Below are 15,692 nucleotides of genomic sequence, written 5' to 3' on the forward strand. Positions count from 1 at the left end.
TAGGATACACACAAAATTAAACCAAACCTTTGGCAATGTTTTGCCTTACACTTGCTTCTCAAAAGGTTGCAATTGGTGCTGTGTTCTTTAAAAACATTACTTATCACGTTATGTTTGGAATAATTTCAGTGTCTGTAAGAAAAGGAATAGTAATCTCATCCTCGGGGGCTTTATGACAAAAGAGCTTTACTTTTTAAACACACTAAAAAAACAAATCTTTTTTCAGTCATTACAAAATGAATGCCAGAATATATCAATACAACCTTAATATTTACACAGGGTGGGGGGGGAAATCAGTTTGTATTCATTATTAAAGCTTCGATTGCACTTTTGGTTACTTACAGTAATGGGAGGTGAGAGAGGTGTTGGAGAAATGGCTTTCATTGATTAAAGCAGGACAGATGTGGTGAAACAGCAGCACATACTGGAGGTAATAATCATCCATAACTAAAAACATTAACAAACAGTTTCAAACTGCAGTAACTTGTCTGTCTTCAATTAAATGAGAATACATTTCAATAATGTTTCATTCAGTTTACTTTGCCACAGAACACACTCTAACTAAGTCTGCACTCTTACCATAGGACATAGGTTATCGTTTTTATTCTTTTTGATATAATCTGTTCTTTTTATGCATAAACGCAAGCAGGATTTGTTTGCTTGATCCTGCATAAATCTGCCGAACACCAAAGACGCTACATATTTGTTGCATTTCTCATCCCTCTTACCCTTTCCATGTTAATTATCTACATTAAGCCCATTTTAGTAAATTGCAGATGATATATTTAATTCAGCATTAACAGGATTGCGTAGTTATCCATAATCTGCTATTCACGGAATGTATGCATATAAACCAACGCTACATCGATGTACATTTAATTCGTATTGTGAACATGTGCACATACAGTAATGTGTGTGCAGCACGTTTATGTGTTATACGTTAGTTCATGAGACACTTTTACATTTGAAAGGTGATCAGAGTTCCATTAACATCTCTGTCCCTCCATCATTGTCCCGCTCACATCCCACACCTCTCCATTATTCATGTCATCACTTCAACACCAACGCTTTTAACAGAGAGCGCTCAGAGCACTGCAAACAAACCTATAAATGATCTACTTATTATTCATACAGTTTAGGCTTTACGATGAAATCCCTATAAATATCTCTCCCACTCTGTCTCTTTTAGCCTCCATCCCTTTCTCTCTTTTCCCACATACACATACAGTAGTTATGCACTTATCCTACACACTTATTAACTGCTCTCTCTCCAACTCTCTCTCTGTTTTGTTTCTTCTTCTTCTTCTTCTTCTTCTTCTTCTTCTTCTTCTTCTTCTTCTTCTTCTTCTTCTTCTTCTTCTTCTTCTTCTTCTTCTTCTTCTTCTTCTTCTTCTTCTTCTTCTTCTTCTTCTTCTTCTTCTTCTTCTTCATCCTCTCCATTTGAACCCCATCCCCCCACCACAGAACCCATCCTTCACACCAGCGTGTGGGGACCAAACTGGAGATGCACCACAGTAGGAGGGGAAGATGAGAAAAAGATAGGCTCATCCTGCAGAATGAACAAAAGGCATGTTGGTGATTTAGTAGCCATACAACAGTCACTGCTGCTGCTGCTGATGCTGCTGCTGATGCTGCTGCTGCGGCTGCGATTTACGCCAAGTATGGGTTCGATTGGCTGAGGAGACTAAGTGCCCCTCCAACCTCCGCAGGCCAGGAAGAATGATGGAGGGTGGGAAAGGTTGAGGGAGGCAGTAAAGGAAGAAGAAAATGTGGCCCTCACTGGAGCATAAGATGCACTTTTTTTTTTTTTTTTTTTTGAGCGCTCCTGAGGTGTCATGGCCCCTGGGATGGGATATTTAATCTATGCAGGCTTTATTTGATAATTGACAGTGCTGAGAGCTATAGTATTGAAAGAGACAGGGAGGACACAGATCCTACAAGATCCACTGGAGCCAGCAGAGCGCCCGCTATAGGATTTAAATTGTTTGATGTGATTCTCTCCTCATGGGAGCAGCAGGGTTGGATGATGTATAATGATCCTGCTATGAAACCAGCAGTCAGGAGAGCAGTTAATGGTAACTAATATGCAAAGCCCAGGAGAGCCTTCCTCCTCTACCTCCTCCTGTAATTGGTCTCTTGCCTGCAGGCTCTCTTCACGCTGAACGCGCCCCCGTGTGGCGGGCAGGAGAAGCGCGGACGCCACGGGGGGTTTAAAAGCCTCAGCTGAGGAGGAGCTGCCCACAGTACCGAGGAGCTCTACACCGGGAAAAGTTTACCTCTAAACATTACACTCGACTGAAAGGAGGGAGAAACTGCAGATATGGCAACTCAAGCACAGCAGCCGCCCCACCTGCACCTGGCTGAGATCACTGCGGCGCAGTTCATCGACATCTGGAAACATTTTGACGCTGACGGTTAGTGCGCGTGTCTACCAGTTTTTGAGGGATTAATTGAGGGATCAATCAGTATTTATTAGCAGCTAAATATATAATTGTTGCAAAATACAATTTTCTTTCCAGTGAGAGTTCAATTCTTACTTACTTATTTTAATAAACATTCCTGCTTGTTTAAAAATAATGACTAAATAAATAGTAATATCACAACTGTAAATAAATGTATTATATTCGCTCGAGCCTATTGGAAATAGATAAGACCTATGTAGGAAATAGCTTTTATTTCGGTCCTAATTTTTACAATTTACTTTTTTATGTCTTGGTGCGTCTGATATAAATATAATGTTCAATGCTTTTATGTGCGATAACGTCCTGTAATATAATTTAAATTGGGAATTGCTGCATTTTCTGTAATTTCAACTAGGCTGGTTTTGGACTATGATGGGATAAATTCAATAAGACTCCGTCAGAGTTAAGTTATAGAGAGGGGAGGGGGAGGGAGCTGAAAGAGTAGAAGAGTGAGAGAGTGAAGGAGAGATGGGGGAGGGATAAAGGATGCAACGGGAGGAAGAGAGTGCGAGGGAGAGAGTGAGGGGGAGGGAGATTGAAAAGGTGGGAGAGAGGAGAGGATGAAGTGGGTTTTCTACTGGAGTTTGTTGGGAGGAGTTTATGAATCTGTGTGTGTGTGTGTGTGTGTGTGTGTGTGTGTGTGTGTGTGTGTGTGTGTGTGTGTGTGTGTGGTGTGTGTGTGTGTGTGTGTGTGTGTGTGTGTGTGTGCTACTTTGTTAATCGATTCTTGTCATTTTTAAGGTAAAGACAACAATAATTCTCTGTTTCTCAAATATTTGCTGGCTAAAAGCTAAAACTCCTCTTAAATGTTATTCTGGAAATATGGTAAATGATTGATCCAGGGGAAAAGAGGTTTGTACTTTTTATAATAGCAATTAGGGAAAGGTATTGGTACTCAATACCTTTTAAGGTATGGACCAAAAATATCCCAGCACCAAGTAGTATCGAAACTTCTCCAGTCTAAAAATACTTGTATTTGATCCTTTTTGTACCCAGATCTAGAAAATCTTTTTGTTTTTGCTGGTAGCCAATCACACGAAGCGTTCTTCACTTTAATACGACGTGTGATTGGTCCACTACCGCAGCAGCTCCAACCTACACAGTCTGTGGTGTGGCGAAATTGAGCATGGGGTATTTCATTAAGTTAACAGTTATAATTCATTGTACAGTTTTGTACATTTATTTAAAAATGTTAACAATTTCACATTTCAAAATGTATTCTTGTAAAAATTATTTGGACGTGAGGAGTGGTGGTGCCAAGCTAATACAAATGAATGCTTCTATTCACATTATAGATATAGAATGAAGTAGGAATAAAAAGGTATCAATTGAAGTACTCTATTGATATCAGTGTCACTTTAAGGGTACTGGTATTGGCACAGGTACCACACTTTTTTTAAGGAATAGTCTCATTAAAATGAAACAATTTATTTCTAGGGACGCGTTGGTGATGGCTTGTTGGCTGTATAGCGTTATGGCAGTTGTGTTCCTGACCACAGCTGCAGCACAGCAGTGACTGACTGGACCGTAGCTTCTATTGGCTGCAGGGAAAACAAGGACAACAAACAAACAACACTTTTAGCACGTTAAAATGGTTTTCTTTTTAGTTACCCTTTTTGTTGCTTTCAGTCATTTTGAGGTGCCATTGAGCAATCAGCAGTTGAGTTGTGTTTGAAAATGTTTTGAGAAGGAGAAGGCTGCATCTGCTCAGCGTGCAGTGTGCAGTGGTGCGCTCCGTGTGGCAGCTGAGATTTCTATTGCCACTCAACTCTGACAGTGAGCCCCAATGAACTGGGAACACAGTTACTGTACGTGGGCTTTTATTACAAGTCACAGGATCTGAACACACTCATACTTCATCGTAGTTCATTTGTTCCTCGCTTTCCCAACCAGAGATACTCAGTAATGTATTCAGATTAGAAATATAGGACATCATGTCTAATTTTTACAAATAATTGAGGAGACCAGTCTGTAACGGTGAGTACTTTGTGTTTAGTGCTAGTTAGCAACATGCTACTGACTTAAAATGGTGAACATTATACCTGCTCAAGATCCGTATGTTATTATGTTGATCAAGATTCAATTTCTTATTGCTTTAACAGAAAGTTTATATTTATTCGTTTTATGCGTCCACGTCGGCAATAGCCGTGACCAGAGGCATTATGTTTTTTGGGTTGTTCGTCCATCCAATGTTCATGAACGCGGTATCTCAGGAACGCCTCGAGGAAATTCCTTCAAATTTGGAACAAACATTCACAAAGGTCGAGGTCACTTAACTCTGCACAGCAGCTGTCGCCTCTCAAGAATTTCTTCGGTAATTATGACAATTTCACACAATTGTCTAAAAATATAAAATTATGACATTTTGGACAGGCATGGATTTAAACTGCAACTCAACATGTTGGCGGAGGCATACAACTGCGAGGCGGTGATTCTAGTTTTCTTTGTCAAACCTGAACTGTCCTCAGACTTAAGCATAAAGAATAGGTTGTAAATATATAATGATATAAGGGATATTGTTTATGTCCAGATTGTAATTTCATATCTCACAGCTTTACAGAATGCAATTGTTTGTCCAACAAGGAGTTATCCAGCCATTACTCAGTCTGAATGCTAACTGATGACAATAAATTATTATCAGTTTATAAGTTTGACTAATAAAAGCAAATTGAAACTGAACTAAGGAGTCACTGCCTCGGCCTGCTTTGTTTCCACACCCAAAGCTTTGCATCCCTGCAGTGATTTGTTTATAAACAGCAGCTCAACCAAAGCACAGATGGTGACATGTGCACCTATCAAATACCGTTTGCAAATGAATCAGGGCAGGGACACGAGAGGACGGGGGGAGGTGAGGGAGAAAATGATCAGAAAGGAGAGGAGATGAGAGGATAAGAGATTAAGAGATGAAGAGGGGGCAGGGTGAATCCCTGCATTTTATTCTGTAGATTTGTTTTATTACTAAATTGAAGTAACAATTTTATTACCGTCTATTTTTTGTAGGATTAAAGGCATGAACCCTCTACCCCCTGCTGGGATTGTAGACAGATGGGACTCATTCTTATGATTAAAAAGAGAGCGCTGAATGTCCTATGTGTTACTGTCTGACTTGCACGGAAACCAATTGAGTAAATTATTGTATTAAAATCATCCCTGTTCATGTGACTGTCGACGAACAGATCCGCACAGAGTAACAGAATGCCCCAATAAGCATCAATCAGACGGGACACTTTCGCCCTCTTAGGCAGGAAAACTCATTAGACTGCTTTCACTTCAGCTATAATGGACTCTTGTGGCTTGTTTTTTTCCTTGTAGCAGCACATCACTGAATCTCAACACACAAGAAATGCCAATTTGGCACTCGATTTATGAACATGAATAGAGCATATTCTCAAGACACAAGCTTGTTTTTGTGTGGCGAGCCTTCAGTTCATCAAAGTGAGTCTATTAAAAGTTTTAAGTTTTGTGTAGAGAGGATATATCACGTATTAATCTTATTTCCCAGCGTTGTTGGGCTCCAGGCTTCACTCAAGACATGAATATTGACGACCTGATTGACTTGTACACTGAATTCAGCGCTAAACCAACCAAATACTCAAACAGTAAGCCGTTTACAGTGTGCTGCTTACTTGGATCCAATCACAGACGACTTGAGACGGGACGAGCACTGGAGGTTTGCCGTCCAAAATTTAAAGACCCCCATTGACTTTTAATCTTTCATCCACTTCCATAGTCTTTAATCAAACTTTTCAAAAGTCAACAAAGCTTCAGGCGACTTAAAAGCTTTCTAACATTTGTGCCAAACTAATTTAGTTCTTATGGTGCTCTGCAGGAAACGGCTTCATCGAAGGGAAGGAGCTGGAGAACTTCTTCAAAGAGCTGGAGACTGCAAGGCGAGGAGTTGGCGTGGTGAGTGTGTGCACATTTCTGAAAACTTACAGAGGTAAACTTAGCCAAAGTTAAAAAGTTGTTTGATTTTCCTCAACTAATTGTTCAGTCCACTTTCAATCTATCACTTGATAGAGTAAAATATGGATATAATCAACATCTACATTAACGTTTCCTCATTATCTGGGTGGCATCACATTTCATACAAACTGAGTTGCCATTTCAAATTATTCCCAATATAAACATAATTTCTCGGGGACAGGGTTGGTCTGGGTAGTTTTTAAGGTTTTCTCTTAAATATATGTTTAATTTTAAGACAGCACAATCATAAATCTCTTTGATCTTTGTATGTGGTCAGCAGGATCCTACACATGCTGCGTTCAAAGAAAAGATGAAGGAGTTCATGGCCAACTTTGACAAGAACGCTGATGGGAGAATTGAGATGTCAGAGGTGAGAACTGACTTTAGCGTCCTCGTGGTGTAGGGGTTAAGACACATACAATATATCCACAACAGCCCTGGTTTGACTCGTTTGTCGCATGTAATAACCTTTGTTCTGTATCGACACTGTCAATCTATCCAATGAAATTTAAAAAATGCCAAGATATAACTACTGTACTGTATAAATGAAGAATACATTTGAAAAGTTTCCTGTCTTTACAAATCTAAACCATAAAATATAAGTCTCTGGAATAATAATCATTGTGTCTCTATCGTCCGGTCTGTAGTTGGCTCAGATTCTGCCCACAGAGGAAAACTTCCTGCTCTGTTTCAGAGAGTTTGTGGGATCCAGCAGCGAGTTTATGGCTGTAAGTTTGTATATATTTGTATTTGTCTATTTTACCATAGTCATACCTCGTGTCACGCAATGAGCACTCGTTATACAACTCTCTATATAAGATCTGCTCTGTCAACCTCTCACACTCATCAAATCTGATTCAATTTAATGATGGTAAAGATGGTAAATGGATTTTACAATGGACAGCCCAAGAGGCCACTGTGACCGTTCTCTCTGTTTCTGTTGAAAAACATTGCTAACTCACTAACTGCTTAACTTTACCCAGCTGTGAAATTTCTCCACAAATGCCTCAAGTCAGCAGCGCCATCACAGCTCATCCTGTGGGACACACGTTCAGCGGCCTCAGGATTCCTTTAGTTTCTCTGCCATGTTAGGACGCCTGTTTCTTGTGGAAATAGTCCAGTTAGGGTGTAAAGTGTTAACTTGCAGCCTCGACGATTTGACTGGACAAAAACGTTAGAAGTCGTAATTGAGACTGCGCTACATTTTAGATTCATCCCTGATAGCATAAAGCTGACTTCATGGTCTTCTTTGAAATACATGAACTGAAAATGAACAGTGTAATAATTGCTATTAAAACAAACATTAATTCCAATCTTAAATAGGTAGTAGGACTAACCCTTAAACAAATGTTTTACACAGGTATTTAATGCCTTGAAAACAACAGCATGTTTGAACCCAAACGTCCTATTCGGTTCCATATGTTGAAATAATTAGAGAGAAACCGGCGAGGCATCAAACACCAGCTCCACTGTGAGTGAAAATAAGATGCACATATGCACATTTGGTGTACTGGAGCTAAGGAGGGTTTTCAGTGGTGTGATGTTCAGGCCGCTCTGTGTGTAAAAGCTATTCTCAGACAGGACATACATTATGAATGGAGCACAGCTTTCTGCAGGGGGACGGCAGTGAGTGCTGGAGGGGTTTAGGTATCCATCTTTGATAAGGGCTTTGATAAATTCTATATTTACACAAAGTTAGATGACATCGTCGCACCTCTGTCATTTCTCTTTATGGTCTCTTTTTCTGTAAATCAGATCATATATGTTGAGAATATTTGTTTATTTTTTACTGTCATTGTGGTTAAAGTAGCACATTTTCTGAAAAGTACTATAACTCTTCTCCTGCAGGCCTGGCGGCGGTATGACACCGACCGAAGTGGATACATTGAGTCGAATGAGTTGAAGGTAAAAGCCAATATGCCAAACTCTGTGAGAAAACTGCTTAATGTAGAATAATTTGAAGTACTGACCACATGTAAATTGTAAATCTTCAGTAAAGAAATGTAATCCTAAATCTTATAGCAAGATGCTTCAGTTGATTGTACATGTATGTACTTATTCTTTCTTTGTTTTCTTTTGTTTTTACTACTGTTTATGCATGCTTGTGTGTATATTGTATTTTGTATCTTAGTGCAAATAAATAAACTACTAGCTAAAGACACAGCTGCTCTGACAGCACTAAGCAGTCTCACAGAGGTTTAGAGTTGTATAATATCAAAACAAAAGAGACAGAAAGTAAGTAGTTCATATTGGCATGTGCATATTTATGTTTTGTAATTACTGTAAACAAACCAGACCTTGGTTGAGGTGATGATGATTAGCTTCGGTGTCATGCTAGTGGTATAATTGGTGCTAATGTCTCTACTGAGGGAGCTACTCTGAACCTGCAGATGTGTATTATGCTCTCTATCATGTAAAATAATCACCGTTATGTGAAAAACAAAACCACATAGCACCTTTTAAAACAAATACTCTGCATGCTTTCACATCCTGAGCTCTGCACATAGACGCCGACACCTTTCATTTAATCACAACGGCTAACTACCCATCATACAATCCCTGACGGTGGTCGTGCTTCTCTCTCTGCAGGGTTTCCTGTCAGACCTGCTGAAGAAGGCTAACAGAAACTACGATGACAAGAAGCTCAATGAGTACACGCAGACAATTGTGAGTATTATTAGACATGGACTATGTTCGTCCTACTTCTGCAAATTATAACTGCAAGACTTAAAGGTCAAGAGTTTGCTGAAGAAAATATTTAGAAAAATTCCTACTCATTCATATTTACATAAAAATGACATGGATACACTGGTACTGGTTTTAGGTTTAAAACTCCACTGTATTACTTTAACTCATTTTTAATAGGCTTTGAAGCAATTATTTGTAGTGGCCAAACCGTGGAATTACAACTTTCGTGTCAGTCACGTCATGAGCCCAAAAATACTTTTTTCCTTTGACTTACATTGTGAAAGAGATATCTGTAAATCAACATAGAGAGCCACAACCACTTTTTAAACAAGCATGGCCGACCGACCGTGCGGCACATTTTATTCTATTAATCATATTGTTAAAGTACATCATTAGCGTTTAAACTGTATTTAAATTTCACATGAAATGTTATATTACATATACATGTCAACATATGGTGTCACATGTCAGAGGGTGTCGTATCCTGTACAGTCTGTAAAGCACACTGAGACAAATGTATAATTTGTGATATTGGGCTATATAAATAAATTTGATTTGATTTGATATCATATGAAATATTTTTAGCTTTTTCAAAATAGTCATCCACTGGATTGGACTGGGGATCGAAATGTTACTGTACGGGAAATAGTGAAATGAATAGAGAAATACCGTTCTTATTTGATTTTCTAATGATTCAATCAGTTTATAATGCATGTATTGATTATCGACACATAATATACAATTCAGACCTTTAAGATACTGTTTTCTGAAGATTCTTCAGAAATTGTAAATATTCTGAGTAGTGACGATGAGGCTGAATATATATATATATATATATATATATATATATATATATATGCAAAGTGTTTTAAAGCATCACTTTATTAATTGATGTGAGTTAACTGTTATATATATTTGTGTTTCTAAGACTATTTATTGTTATGTTTTTATTCTGATTCTCCGTCTAATTGAATGGACAGAAAAAACAAACGTATTTTAATCAAGTTTTTTTATTGCTAATGATTTAAGAGTGCGTTCAGAGTAGAAATTGGGTTAAGAGCTTCTTTAGCTTCCTCCCAATAAATTCTTCTTTCTGTGCAGCTGAGGATGTTTGATCTTAATGGTGATGGTAAGCTGGGCCTCTCCGAGATGGCGAGGTGAGTTTGTCTCCCCTTTTTATTTGACCTTGTTCTGGATCTTAATTTTTAAACCTCTTTTAAAGATTGCTATCAAGATTAAACCTTCCTTGTTGTTTTACTGCAGGCTGCTGCCAGTCCAGGAGAATTTCCTCCTGAAGTTTGAGGTAAGTTTACAATCAAATTTGGAAACCCGATAGCCGAATAGTTAGCGTGTTTACCACATGGGTGCAAATGCCCTGAGCCTCAGTTTGATTCCCGGCTGGCCGGACTGTTTATTCTATATTGTTACCCTGCTGATGCTCTCCATCAAATACATGCATGAAATGCCCCAAAATGAATCTTTAAAACAACTAACAAAAACAAAATTACACTCAAATTGACTTCATGCGTAAAAAATCACAACTATCGCAACTGAAGTCCAGAGAAACCTGGAGATTAGTAAAATACATTATTAGATTCACTTCAAAAGGATTATTTGTCATCACAGTACTGAATGGACATATGGGGCAAAGACACAAATGCGTATTTACTTACGTTAAATCCTTTAGGAAAGAGATATTACTGCATAACATTTATTTTAAAACGTGATCGGCTCCTCTTTGTGTTTGGGAACAGCTTTCTATTTTCGATTGAATCGATTTGATAATTAATAAACAATAATATTTTGAATCTAGGACTTTAATTTGCATCTTAAAATAAAAGTAGCTCATTTTATTTGACTGTTTCATGTATATTCTTAGTTGAAAGACATTATTCAGGGAATACACAGCGCTATGTAATAATCTTCATTAATAATCTACATATATCTCCCACATGTATTTAGTCATGTATGTTCCTATGCACACATGCTAGCGTGTGAGAGCAGATCAACAATTCATTTCTGACAGAGGATTAGTCTGATCAGGATTAACTCAACTCTAGTCCTAGTTATCATAATCTGCATGGATTAATATCAGTTCTGGATTTTATAGGGCTTTTACCGCTCTCTAGAAATACCCTGGAGTTTCAAACCAATTCCACTGCCCTCTCTCTCTGTCTCTCTTCCACAGGGCATCAGCCTCACAGTTAAAGAATTCGACTCTCTCTTCACCTTCTATGATAAGGTAAAAAGTGCATCTTAACTGTTTTATATAATATGTCTGTTACATAATATGCATTATGTGTTTAATTGTTGCTATACGGTTAGCTAGTAAACTAGCCATTTTGTTTTTAAAATGTAACATTTCCAGATTTTCTACGAGGCTGAATTAAATTACACACTGCGTTTTATTCATGCACTTTAAATTGATAGTATATTTCCACTTAATGCCACTTCTCATAACTAGTATAGTTGTATAGTTTTTAGTCATGCTAGCTGACTGGGGCTGGCGTTATCAGTTGATCCACCACTTTATTTCACAAATTATTTTTGAAAGTTTGTACATACATTCATGGTGCCCAGAGGATGAATCTTAATGACTCTTCCTTGGACATTTTTTGGCTATTGAGTGCAAACATTCATGTCACCTTCAGGATTAATTGTAATAACTTTGGATATCCCCTGACTTTTTATGTAGTACAACCATCAGGTCAAATACTTATCCAGGACTTTATCCAACATAACTAATGGCATTCCCATCAGCCCACATTAGAATGCCAACATGTTACTACATGTTACTACATGTGTACACTATGTATTTACTTGGGTAGTGCTTTCTCAAATTGAATACGGCTGTTGTTAATTTACTAAAAATGACAATCGCCGCTGTTAGCTAGCTCGCAATCACGTTAGCGATCACAGTACTAAATCATTACTGCTGAATTAACCCAATAAACATACTGTTGGCTTCTAAGCGACAACAGTAATCTATAGTGGTACTTAGTGAGAAAGAAAACACATATGTTTAGTGTAGTGTCCAATAGGAGCAACTGCGACCGCTGCAGCTTCCTTGGCAGCCAGTTTGTTGGTCCCCTCCCTTTTCTCGGCAGTCGAGCCATCTTGGCTTCATGCGCCACTGAGCAACTTTCATAGGAATGAGCAGGAGCCGCCTCCAACGCTGTATCCACTTCTCTTCATACATCCATGCGTTGCACTAAACATTTTGACCGTTATGACATACACCATCCAGGTACTCATAGTGCACAAAACTTTGTTTAAACACACTTCTGCTCTCAAAATAGTAAATATAAGTACGGAAGAACGCAAATAGAGACACAGTGTTATTCTTCTTTTTACATAAAATACTATTATTTCCTCTGCATAATTCAGACCTCTTGTGTCACCTCTTTCACCAGGATGGTAACGGGTATATTGATGAGCAGGAGCTGGATGCTTTGCTGAAGGACCTCTGTGACAAGAACAAAATGGTAATGAATAGTTTGCTCATTGATTGATCAGTTCAAGTTACTTTTCTACTTGCCAAATATAGAGCTGAGATGGAACAGCTGCCTGAGATGCCTCTGCCCTGTACTGTATGTCTGTAGCATCCAAAGTACTCTTTGCACCCACTGATTTTATGCGTCTGTGTCATTTCTATCAGGACGTGGACCCCTCGAACTCAAAAGGACTGGAGGGGTACAAGAAGAGCATCATGGCTCTGTCTGACGGAGGGAAACTGTACCGCACTGAGCTGGAGATCCTCCTCTGCCGGGACTCCACGCTGTGAGCTCCCTGCCTCCACCGCCTCCTCCTTCCTACCTCCTGATGTAACCTGGTGCATGTGTGACCCTTAACCTTGCTACACCACTTAGAGTGAAAACAAAAGTGCTCCTGAGAGCACAAAGTGTACCGCTGGCCCTGCTATTTTAGCTTTGTACCCCTCTGAGTTTTTCCTCTTTTTTTGACATGCAGTTCTGTAGTGAAATAGCCATAGCAATGACTACAGGAATATAGTGTGTATTTATTTATTTGACTTCCCGTTTTTAATATGCATTTTTTTACATTAATATTATATCTATATGTTTCTCTCCTAATGAATTTGAAAATGTTCTGTAGCATCTGTTTATTTATTCTATTTATTTCTATTTCTATGATATAATCTTATTTAAAGAGGCTTGTACTGTTCTTTCAAAGATATTACTGAGAGAATGAATAAACATAACATGACAACTCTGGTCCCAATTATTCACTTGCATTAAATAATCATATCTTCATCTCAACAATGTTCAATTACACCTCCGTTATCAGGGGAATCATTTCAGCCTGTATCAGCGCCTCAACCTGTGAGAAATTTGTTTAGTCTTTTCTCTGTGCAATAATAATTCTCCCACACTCGGAGAGTTGTGTTGTTCCGGTGAAGATTACAGCTCAAGTACAGATGCCCAGAGCAAGAGTGCCTTCACCAGAGTGCTCCACCTTCACTTTCTAATCTCCTGGTAACAGAAAGTGTGATGTAGAAAAAGCTTGTGCTGCTCCATTTTTCATACAAGAGTCTCCGAAGCCTCTGTGGCACTTTGAGATGAAATGAGCAGAGTGAGACAAGCTGACAGTTCAGGCACAACATAAATACAGTAAGATGATTGTCTCACTTCTTCCACATTCATATAAATCTGCCATGAGGAAATACAACAAAGATTTGCACATTTAAATAATTGAAATATGCCTTTTTCCACATCTCACCAGACAAAACATATTCTCTAATATATTTACCTCTATCATCTGAATTACAACATGTCTTTATTTGAGATTATATACAGATTAACTGACTGAAATTACAAAGGAAGTTAAGTTATTTTTTAATATACTGTCCTAGTTTACTCAAAGATGTAGCCATTTTCTATTACTTTCTTTGTAATAATAATAATAATAATAATAATAATAATAATAACTCTATTCATATAGCAACATTTAAAAGCAGAGTTTATAAAGTGATTTGACAGGAAAAGTGAAAGCAGGGTCCATGGCAATATAACAACAAAAAGCTGAACAGTGAGGCCAAAAGAAAAAGCAAGACAAAATGAAGGTACATTTAAAACACGAAGACAAAGGACGCAAAGACAGAATAAAACAAGAATGAAAAATGTCAATGAAATAAATACAAAGAAAAAGAAAAAAGCAATAAAAGCAATGAAAGCAGACAAAAGGCGTCACATTAAAAGCAAGTCTATACAAATGGGTTTTCTCTTTAGGAAAGAGAGGCAACACACCCCCGCACATCAGCATCATGGAACGGTCTACCTTCCATCAATTAATAATCAGCTCTTTCATCTTTAATTAAACTCACTATCTTTAAAGCACAACCCTTCACACACCACCACCATCACAGCAACCACACGCACACATGCACATACACACAGTGTTTACTTCAGGGGTGTTCAAACTACAACTAGAACTAGAACGTATATAATAATAATTATATACGACAGTTCCCTGAAGAATCAACATCAGCTTCTCTCCCTCCCCGACTTCTACCGGAGCTTGGAAAGGTTTCCTCTGATGAGACGCCACACACAAAGAATGATGAGTCTGTGCAACGCTGTTCTTATTATTACTAATTAAGAAATTCTGGTGTGGTGTGTCTTTCTGCCCTCATCCTGGTAACACTTGGGAGCCTCCACTTGTCCTGACCTGTTTTGCCGTCTCTCACCTCACAACCAAGTGTTTTTTGTCTTTTTTTGGCCGAGGTAAAATCCATATCGCTGACTGGTAAATAAGGCACTTTCTTTACATGTGATAGGCAGCCATTCGCTCTTTTCTTCTGTGCATGTTTTTGTTTGGCTTATTCTTGAGACTACTTCACTTGCGAAAAGCAAAGCACCAATGTGAGAACATGCTTCACTTACTCCAGCCATACAATCACAGTGTGCGAGGATAACATCGGCGCTCTTCTCACTCACAAACCACGGCTTGAGCGGTGCATCTCGAGAGTGATTTACACGGGCATGGACGAGCACCCTGTCATCTTTCAGTGGTTTGGTAAGAAGACTACCAACCCAGCCAGAAACAAAGACATTATAAGCATCTAAGCTCTTGTATGCCTTCATTTGTGCGTTGGTTGCCCACGACGTTTATAGCAGAAGATAGTTCACAATATCCGGATATTCAATCGGCGGTAACTGAATCTAAATCCTCAATATAATCCGACGGCTTTAGCGTGTACGGGTCACGGCCGCAAATTTGGACTTTTCCTCTGAATCTTGCCTTTGCAGAGGACTCCAGAGAGTCACAATACTTTGAAGAAGTCGGAGTTGTATTGTTGTAGTTGTTCGCTTTAGACGACATTTTTTATTTGTATATCATCCAACATGGCGTCGCACGCTTACGTCACACAGTTTTGTCACGTGATTGCACACGAAGAATAGGAGAGTTAAAACATATATTACACAGTATCTATGTAAGGTCAAGTTTTCTATAAATTCAGTCAATTAAAGTTTTCTATTTTATATACATTTTCTAACTAACGTTAGTTGATGTGTTAACAAGCCCAATAACTTATTTGTTTAACAAGCTTGAGATACC

General features: G+C 38.5%; 1 protein-coding gene across 1 annotated transcript; it reads left to right on the forward strand.

Moving 5' to 3' along the window:
• The first annotated feature begins 2,218 nt into the window (after window positions 1–2,218).
• On the forward strand, window positions 2,219–13,337 carry LOC115028298 (calretinin-like). The gene is made up of 11 exons (XM_029461986.1): window positions 2,219–2,414; window positions 6,292–6,368; window positions 6,709–6,798; window positions 7,076–7,156; window positions 8,277–8,333; window positions 9,018–9,095; window positions 10,218–10,273; window positions 10,380–10,419; window positions 11,305–11,358; window positions 12,530–12,601; window positions 12,775–13,337. The coding sequence occupies exons 1-11, from the start codon at window positions 2,321–2,323 to the stop codon at window positions 12,898–12,900; spliced, it is 825 nt and encodes a 274-aa protein (XP_029317846.1). The 5' UTR covers window positions 2,219–2,320; the 3' UTR covers window positions 12,901–13,337.
• Window positions 13,338–15,692: the final 2,355 nt, after the last annotated feature.

This window comes from Cottoperca gobio, chromosome 3, assembly GCF_900634415.1.
Source record: "Cottoperca gobio chromosome 3, fCotGob3.1, whole genome shotgun sequence".
In the NCBI taxonomy this organism is placed as follows: domain Eukaryota; kingdom Metazoa; phylum Chordata; class Actinopteri; order Perciformes; family Bovichtidae; genus Cottoperca; species Cottoperca gobio.

Excerpts from the sequence above, each read along its gene's own strand:
- LOC115028298 (XM_029461986.1), top strand. The coding sequence starts at position 2,321 with ATGGCAACTCAAGCACAGCAGCCGCCCCACCTGCACCTGGCTGAGATC. Across the intron at positions 9,096-10,217 it reads ATGAGTACACGCAGACAATT|CTGAGGATGTTTGATCTTAA; the intron begins GTGAGTATTATT and ends CTTTCTGTGCAG. Across the intron at positions 10,274-10,379 it reads GGCCTCTCCGAGATGGCGAG|GCTGCTGCCAGTCCAGGAGA; the intron begins GTGAGTTTGTCT and ends GTTTTACTGCAG.